General features: G+C 36.9%; 1 protein-coding gene across 2 annotated transcripts in view; it reads left to right on the top strand.

The window, feature by feature from the left end:
* EED (embryonic ectoderm development) overlaps positions 1-9,990 on the top strand; it is a 57,453-nt gene that overhangs the window by 11,203 nt on the left and 36,260 nt on the right. For both annotated transcript variants that reach the window (XM_006895263.1, XM_006895262.1), the window contains exons 3-4: positions 699-791; positions 5,974-6,039. In XM_006895263.1, coding sequence (XP_006895325.1) covers positions 699-791; positions 5,974-6,039 — 159 coding nt within the window. The remainder of the gene's footprint in view (positions 1-698; positions 792-5,973; positions 6,040-9,990) is intronic.

Raw genomic sequence — 9,990 nt, 5'->3', positions numbered from 1 at the left:
ACCTCCTCGTTGCCTATTTGGATACCTTTTATTCCCTTCTCTTGTCTTATTGCTAAGACTTCCAAAACAATATTGAATAAAAGAGGTGATAGTGGAGATATTTTTCTTTACAATCTAAATGTTAGGGTATTTTAAGTTCTTTATCCTGGATTAATGTAGAGCAACAATTTGAGTGGAATCTGATATGCTTCATGTTACAGGAAACCAATTAATCCTAATAAACTTAAGTGAATGCTAAGAAGAAACTCTTTTGATTCAATGATTATTTGTCAATTTCCTGTTTGTGAAAAATAAATTGTGACCTGTGGCCTAAAATGTTCAGTGCATCTACTTAACTTACTCAGTTTATGAATACGTTTATGATGTCAGTTTATAATGACTCAGAAAACTAATGTTATTTTTAAACAAGAAAAAAATACAAATATATTTTCATGAATAAGTAATTGTTAGCAAATCTGTGATTCAAATTTTTGGTTGTTATAAAAAAACCTTTGTGATACACCAGACATTTTGTATCACAAAACCTTATGATAAACAAGGTCTGGACTTATAAATACCTTTCATTTTTGTGTCTAGAATCAGTTTATGAACAGTAAACATAATGTCTTATCTTTTGGAAAAACATTGTAAGAGGAATGATAATTGTTCCTTTTTTAGTTTGTAAAAGACTTAATGCTTTTTTCCTGATTGTTGTCTAGGAAGATCATAACCAACCATTATTTGGAGTTCAATTTAACTGGCACAGTAAAGAAGGAGACCCATTAGTGTTTGCAACTGTAGGCAGCAACAGGGTGAGTGTTAAGAAGTCTGTTTGGTCTCATTAGAGTCTGACACTACCAAAATATTATGATTATATGAAATTAATTTTCTTTTTTTATTCTTCTAAACACTTGAAATGATTTTGAAGTAAATTGTCTCTGATTTGAACATGTATTTTTTTGTTTCCTTTGTAAAAGTGAAGGGTTAAGAAATTGTTTACATAAAACTAAGTCATAACTGACCAAATTTCTATTGCATATACACTCAATTGCTCATTACTGCTGTGTTGGAGCAGCCTCACAGTTGACCCTCCATTGGTTTTGAAACAGACTCATAGTCTCATAGCTGACCCTCCATTGGGTTTCTAAGGCTTGCTGGTGTTATTTTTTTGTTGTTATGTGCTGTCAAATTAGAGCTAACTCTCTATTGGTTTTCAGAGTCTGTAAATTGAATGGGAGGAGCTTGTCCATGTTTTCTCCATGGAGTACCTGGTGGATTTGAACATCCTAGTTTCGGATCAGCAGCACAACTGCTTATCTAGTTGACCACATGAGGTCCCTAATAAATGTAACTCTTATTATGTGTTGTGGAATTGGAACTGACACATAGTTGACTTAAGAGGAGATTGCCCATCTTTCTCCTGCAGAGCTGCTGGTTGAGTTGAACTGCATACCTTTGGATGGGCAGTTCAACTCTACTGCTAAGCCAGTAGAGCTAATCAATGAATGTAATTTGTGACTATAAATTCAAAACACAAATCTAATAATTTTCAATAAACATTTGTTTGAATTTGTTGTTTAAAGAGAAAAAGAAGCCAGTTGTATATTGGGAAGAACCATTCTGACAGATTAAGCTATTTAACTTTGTATTTATAGTTAGAAGGTGAATTGTTTAGTTACAATATTTATTCAGAATAATGAATGAGAAGTTTCCTTAATATTTTCTAGGGAACCACTGTCATAAACATAGACCACTCAGCACCTAATGACAACACTTCAGAGAGAGTTGTTTAAAGTCTTTATTAGCTAATATTCTAGTTGTCTGTAAATGATACACTATCAACTAATAGATTAGTTGGTAATAGATTGATAATAAATACAGATAGTTCCTGTATCACTGCCTAGGGTACAGGAGTGAGGGTGTACATCTGAATTCTTCAGTCATTTTAATTGCTACCATTTGGAAAAAAACAAGGACAGACAGTTTAGCATTAGATTTTCTTCCTTGAAACTCTTTAAGGAAGTTTTACAAGTCGCTGTTTGAGAGTCATTAAAATTTTGAAATAGTAAAATGCCACTGCAGTTGGTAACACAGAATAATAGCATTTTTTTGGTCTTCAGCCAGAGAGGCTGTGTTAAATAGTCTGCTTATAGTTAAAGTTCCACACCCAGGTCAAATGGATCTTGGCAGAAAGTAGAAAATACTAGAATGTCTCTTTGTGTTTTATTGACTGTGCAAAGGCATCTGATTATGTATTATAACAGACTGTGGTTGACATTAAGAAGATTTGGGTATCTCAAGACCTTTGATAATGCTCACATGAGTCCTATCACTAGCCCAAGAAACTACTGGCTGAAAAGCAGAAGAGCACTACATAATTTAAAATTAGGAAAGGTTTACGTCAGGACTTTATCCTTCCTCCATACCTATTCAGTCAATATGCTGAGCAAGTCATTTGCGAAGCTAGTCTCTATGAAGAATAGGATAAGAGGAAGGTTCATAACATTGGCTTTATGTAGATGACACAACCTTGCTTGCTGAAAGTGAGGGCTTGTAATGCTATTCCAGAAGATCAGAGACCACAGACTTTAATATGGGTTACATCTCAACAACAAGAAGACAAAAATCCTTACCACTGGGACGAGAGCATCATGATTTAGGTAGAAAAGACTGAAATTCTCAACTATTTCATCTTGCTTGGATACCCTTGGCACTAGTACCCAGGAAGTCAGAAGATGTATCACACTGAGGAAGTCTGCTGTCAGGGGTCTATCCAAAGTATTGAAGAGCAGTGATAAAAGGTTGAAGACAAAAGTGGGCCTGATTCAGCCATTGTCTTTTCTGTCACTTGCTAAGCAGCTGAGAGCTGGATAATTAATAAGGATGAGTAAAGAAGAATTGATGTGTTTGAGTTGTGGTATTGGACAAGAGTACTGAATATCCCATCGACTGCCAAAAGACCAGTTAAGTCATGGAGAAAGTGCAACCAGAGTGCTCCCTGGAGGCAAGGATAGTAAAGTTTTGTCTCGCATACTTTGGACATTGTTTCTGGGAGAGGCTATTCCATGGAAAGAGACATGATGCTAAAAGAAAGGTAGAGGGTCTGTGAAAAAGAGGGAGACCTTCAAAAAGATGGATTGACATAGTGACAGCATTAGTGAGCTCAAGTATGTTAGAGATGATGAAGGTGGTGCATGATAGGGCAGAGTTCGGATCCTCTGTTCAGGGTCACAGTCAGTCTTACTCAACTTGATAGCACATAACAACGATACAGTTTAGTAAAATTTTTTATAACAACAGTTGAGAGAAAACATGATATAGTTTGAAGTACAGATTAAAGGTTTATTTTTCTTACTTTGAAACATAATCAACTACCAGGACTTAAATAAATTTTTATAAATCTTCAATAGTGTTATGAATTTGTTGTTGTTATGTGCCATCAAGCTGCTTGCAACTCATAGTGACCCTATGTATAACATCCCTAAACCCTGCTCTATCTTGTGCCTCTCCCACTGCCTTCAACACACCCACCCCGATGATCCCAGTCACTGAATCAATCCACCTCATAGAGGGTCTTCCCCTCCTGCACTGTCCTCCACCCTCCCAAGCATGATATCCCTCTCCAAGGACCGGTCCCTCCTTGCAACATGTCCAAAGTATGTCAGACGAAGCCTCAGAATTCTTGCCTCCAGGGAGCAGCCTGGTTTAGCCCTCTCCAGGATGAATTTGTTTGTTTTCTTAGCAGTCCATGGTACACTCAATACTCTTCTCCAGGACCACAGCTCAAAGACATCTATTCTTCCATCCTCCCTAGTCATTGTACAACTCTCTGACGCATAACAAGCGATTGCAAATTACTTGATTAATTTTGCCATGGTATTACCAACATGTGCTGCAGAATATCAAAGACTACAGCCTTCAATGTGGATTGCATCTCAACATGAGTAAAACAAAAATCTTCACCACTGGTCCACATATGCCAGTCATAATAGAGAAGAGACTAAAATTATATTTGGATCCTCAATCAGTGTCTTTGGTATCAGCAGTCAAGAAATCAGATGATGAATTCCATCAGGAAATTCTGCTGTCAAGAACCTCTGCAGAGTTCTGAAGGGCAATGCTAACAGTTTAAAGACTAAGGTGCATCTGATTCAAGTCATGGTCTTTTTAATTACTTTCACCCGAAAATTGGACAGTTACGGAAGAATAATTGCTTTTGAATTGTGTTGAAGAAGAGTATTGAATATCCCACGGATTGCCAGAAGAATAAATAACTTAGAGAAAGTGCAACTAGAGGGCTCCTTAAAGGCAAGGATGGTGAAACTTGGTCTTACATGCTTTGGACATATTATGAGAGGCCATCCCCTAGAAAGGGACATCATGCTAGGAAAGGTGGAGAGTCAGTGAGAGAGCAAGACCCTTAACCAGATAGACTGACCCAGTGACTGCAGCAGTGGGCTCAAGTATATGACCGTTGATGACAGTAGCACAGATCTTTTGTTCATAGGGTTGCTGTAAATCATACTCTACTCAATGCCACCTAATCTCTTTAGTTATAACCCATTAGAAGCTGTCTAAGGAATATTTTTTTAGAATATTACTGTACAAAGAATTAATACATGAGTTGAAAGGTAGTGACAGATAAACTAGAGGATTTTCAAACTCTTCTTAATGTACTTTTACTAAATTTTAGTAACAGAGTGTTGATCCAAACAAGCTCTAATTGCTAAAAACCTCAATCTCTTCTCCTTCTATTATGGTATTGCCAATTAGCCCAGTGGTGAGAATCTTTATCTTCTTAATGTTGAGCTTTAGTCCATATTGTAGACTACAGTCCTTGACCTTTTGCAGCAAGTGCTTCAGGTCTTCTTCAGTTTCAGCAAGCAAGGTTGTGTCATCTGCATATCATAGGTTGTTAATCATTGCCCCTTCAATCTTGATGCTACACTCCTCCTCCTAAAGCCTTGCCTCCCAAATGAGCTGTTCAACATACAGATTGAAAGGTATGGGAACAGGATGCATCCCTGACACGCTCCTTTCTCGATTTTGACATGCAGAGGGATGCATTAGGTTTAATTTCAATGTAAATTGTGAAAAAGCCTACCCAAAGACTTGATTAAATTTTACTTAAAAGATTAAAACCACAGCTGGTTATATTTTTCTTTGTGGTCTTCAGCTTTATTCACTTTGATGTGTACTGATAGGATGTACCACTTTTTAAAAGTTAGATACACAAGCCATTAATTACTTTGTGTATTATATTATACATAAAATTTTTTGAGTCAGCTAGTTTCTCTTTTTGCTATGACCTATCCCTTCTTTTTGTTTTCACTTGTTTTGCTGTGTAAATAAACTCTACCTTATATAAACTGTTTCAGATAGCAGAGAATACTTTGTGTCAGATTTTTCTATAGTATGATGTGGAAAAAGTCTCCAAATCCCTTTGGCTCAAAACCAGAAATTGTATTCTCATGTTACATGTTAGCTGTGATTAGCTGCAGCTGAGTTCTAGGCTGTGAGAATAATGTAGCTCTTCTTTGTTCAGAATGTAGGCTAAAAGAACAGCTCACTGTTCTCATGTCAAGGGATGTGGACATAGACATAAACATTCTAAACAAAACGTTAACATTTTTAGCAATATTTTAAAAGATAATGTTTCAAATAATATATAGACGTAGAACTCCAGATTTTCTAAATCTTGTGTCTATTTTGTTCTTTAAGAAAAATGTAATTTTTTTTTGTTTCGTTGAAATTATGGATATAAAATTAATCATGACTTCCTCTACTTGTTATAATGGCTATAATATAAGTTCACATTCCTTTTCATTATAAATACTGGTATTAGATTTTCTAATAAGTTAAATCAAAGGTATAATAATCATTTTTTAAGATAATTTTTCTGTCATATCTTAAAAATATAACTAATTAAAATAGTTGAAGAGAGTGTATTTTTATATTAATTTTTAAAATTTACTCTTGTTTCTGTTTCATTAGGTTACCTTGTATGAATGTCATTCACAAGGAGAAATCCGCTTGTTACAATCTTATGTGGATGCTGATGTATCTTTTCTTGGGTTTTTAGTCTCTCTGAGTGAAAAGATTGTCAAGTATGGGTACTGAAACTTTTCTAACCTACACTATCTAGATTTCCTGTTTTCAGGAAATCAGTCCTCTGCGGGGAGATGGAACATTTTGAGAAAATATTAGCATTAATTGGCTGTAACTTCCTAGGTTTTTTAAATCTGTCATTTCAGTGAAGTTGTAATTAGGAAATTGGGTGTTGACCAGAAGCTCTGACTGAGGGTCATGCTTAAAATTTGATTAACAGAGCATTAGTAGGTAGGCTGGAGGGAGATAGAGTAAGCTTGCCATTTCCTTAGTCAGCATCTGAGCACCAAATGATATATAAAATATATAAACCATTGGTTAACAGAGTCAATGAAAGAAAGAGACACTATATGATAGTGGTAGGAGACTTTAACACACCACTCTCAACATAAGATAGGTCAATTTTAAAGAAACTTAGCAAAGATGCACAAGAACTAAACTCTACAGTTAGCCAGTTCTACCTCATAGATGTATTCAGAGTACTTCGCCCAACTAAAACTCAGTTTATTCTCAAGTGCAGGTAGTATGAATTAGACATATATAGGACAGGAAGTGAGCCTGAATGACTTGAAAACATTGAAATAATACAGAGTATCTTTTTAGAGCACAATGCCATAAAACTTTTAATTAATAACCAGAGGATAGAGGATAAAAATTACCCAGGTCAGAGATAAATAACACCCTCCTTGAGGACTATAAAAAAATTCTTCAAAAAATAAAACATACCAAAACCCTGGGGATACAGCTAATGCAGTCCTCAGGAGACAGTTAGTAATAGTAGGCAAGCACAAGAAGAGAAAAAAGGAGCCAAATTAAGAATACCTACATCAAATAGGAAAATAATAACAAGCTAATCCCACATCTTCTAGAAAAAAGGAAATTTTAAGGATGAGGGCTTATGGCAGTGGGATTGAAAATAAAAACAATTGAATCCATCAACAAGATCTGGAGCTGGTTCTTCAAAAGGGTCAGTAAAATAAATAAACCATTAGCAAATTTAACAAAAGAAAAGATGACACAGATGCAAATAAGCAATAAGAGACATCACAGCAGAACCAGCTAAAATTAATACTAACAATATTATTATTATTATGAAAAGCTATACGCTGATACATTTGAGAACCTAGAGCACATAGACAAATTACTGGAAAGCCATCCCCTACTCAGATAACACAGACAGATGTAGAACTCTGGAACAAAAGAAACTGAGCAAGTATTTAAAAGTCCCCCATCCAAAAAAGTCCTGGCCCAGATGTCATCATGACTGAATTCTATCAGATACTCAGAGACAAACTATCACCAAGTCTACTTAAATTATTTCAAAATTAGAAAAAGAAGGAACACCCCCAGAGTCATTCTGTGAAGCAAGCATAACCCTAATACCAAAACTAGGCAAAGACTATCAAAAAGGAGATCTATATACCAGTATCTCTCAGGAATATAGATGCCAAAATGCAGGTAAACAGAACTCAGCAGTATATCCTCAAAATAATTCATCATGACTAAATGAGATTTTTAACAGGTAGGTAAGGATGGTTTTATGTAAGAAAAACAACATAATTCATTATATTAACAAAGAAACACATGAACCTAAAAATTAATGCAGAAAAGGCCTTTGATAAAGTCTGACACCCTTCCTGATCAAAACATTCAGCTAAACAAAAATAGAAGATAATTTACTCAACATAGTGAAAAGTATATATGCAAAAGCAAGAACCAGCGTTATTCTCAATGGAGAAAGACTAGAGGTGTTCCTTTTGTATGCAGGGACCAGACAAGGATGTCCATTGTCACCACTCCTATTCAGTTTTGTATTGCAAGTACATGGTAGGTCAATAAGACAAGGAAATAAGAGGCATCCAAAAAGGCAGAGGTGGTTAAACGGGTAGGGTAGTAGAATACAGGGTCAGGATACAAAAATAAGTGTTACTTCTCTGTACAACAAGGAAACTAAAAAAATCAATGCTACTTGTAGCCAACTGCAAGATGAAATACTTAGGAATAAATCTAATTAGAGACACAGATGACCTAAGGAAAACTGTAAAACACTACAAGAAACAGTAAGAGATCTAATTAAAAGGAAAAATACCCCCTATTCATGGATAGGAAGATAAAGCGAACATGAGAGTCCTGTCAAAAGCAAACTACAGGTTCAGTGCAAACCCAATACAGTTACTTAACTCATCATTCAAAGAGATAGAAAAGGCAATTGACAGGTTTGGTTGGAAAGGAAAGAGATCCTGAATAAGCAAAGCTCTTCTGAAAAATAAAGGTGATGTAAGAGGTATAGCATTCTAATCTCAAAACCAGCCTCACAGCCATAGTAACCAAAATAGCACAGTATTGGTAGTGACAGAGCAAACTAGTGGAATAGAATAAAGAATCTTCAGTATGGATTGAGCTCAACATGAAAAAGACAGTCTCATCAGTGGGTCAAATTGGCAGCGCCATGATAGATGGAAAAGAGATTGAGGTGGTTAACAAGTTCAACTTGCTTGGATCCACAGTCAACACTCTTGGCACCAGCAGACAAGAATTCAAAAGACCAATTTCTCTGGGGAAAGCTGCTGTCAGGCATCTCTCCAAAGTACTAAAGAGCAGTGCTGTCAATCTGGAAACTTAATTTGTTCCTGAACCCGGCCATGGTCTTTGCTATTACTTGCTATGCATCAGAGAGCTGGACAGTGTCTAAGGTTGACAGAAGAATTGATGCCTTTGAGCTGTGGTGCTGGACGAGAGTATTGGAACATAACCATGGACTACCAGAACAAACCAATTTATCCTGGAGAGGGTGAAACCAGGCTGTTCTGTGGAGGCAGGATTTTGAACCTCTGTCTCTCATACTTTGGGCATTTAACCAGGCAGGACCAGTCATTGGAGGACATCATGCTTGGAAGAGAGAAAGAAATTACAGGAGAGGAAGACCTAGGAGAGGTGAATTGATTTGGTGACTGGAAAAATAGGCATAGGTCTGTTGGAGACAGATTGACTCAGGATAGAGCAGAGTTTAGAGCTGCTATACATAAGGTTAGTAAGCATTATTATAATGGTTACCCATGGTGGACAGTGTTTGGTGGCGCTCCCCAGCTAAAACAAGCTTGGGAGCAGGAGTGGCATCCACTTCCGTAAATAGCTTACCTCGGGAAACCCTACGAACATGGAGAAAGGATGAAAGTCACGCAGCTGTTGAGGACTTTCATTCATAGGGTCACTATGAGTCGCCCAGGACTTGACAACACTTAACAACATAGAGACCAGTTGGCCTATTGGACCGAAAGCAATGCTGCCAAGCCACAGGTGGGTGACTCTAATCTGCGGCCCTAAGGCCTGTCTTTAATTGTTTTTGGTGATACATTCTTCTAGGTCGTATAGCCTTGGTGTGTCCACTTGCCGTACAGAGGCAACCTGTGGTCGCTGTGAAGCTGAACACCTGACACTGACGTGTCAAATACGATAATGGTTATCCATGGTGGACAGTGTTTGGTGGCACTCCCTGGCTAAAACAAGCTTGGATGCAGGAATGGCATCCACTTCTGTAAATAGCTTGCCTCGGGAAACCCTACGGACTTAGAGAAAGGATGAAAGTCATGCAACTGTCAAGGACTTTATAGGGTCGATATGAGTCGCCTTAAACTTGACAGCACTTAACATACATAGGGTTGCTGTGAGTCACAGGTGACTCGATGGCACATAATAACTTTCAGAAAGTGGAAATTATTGAACAGTGTCGAACTCGCTCAGCATTTCTTAAGCTCAAGGAACTGAAGAACAAATTCAAACCTCGAGTTGCTATAATCAAGGATGCTTTAGGCAGAGTATTAAATGATCCAGGAGGTATCAAAAGAAGATGGAAAGAATATACTGAGTAATTGTATCGAAAGGAATTGGCAGACACAGAAGAAT

This window comes from Elephantulus edwardii, unplaced genomic scaffold (genome assembly GCF_000299155.1).
Source record: "Elephantulus edwardii isolate Elephantulus edwardi_28Jun2011 unplaced genomic scaffold, EleEdw1.0 scaffold00163, whole genome shotgun sequence".
NCBI lineage: Eukaryota > Metazoa > Chordata > Mammalia > Macroscelidea > Macroscelididae > Elephantulus > Elephantulus edwardii.
This window is presented reverse-complemented; position numbering and strand designations above follow the sequence as displayed.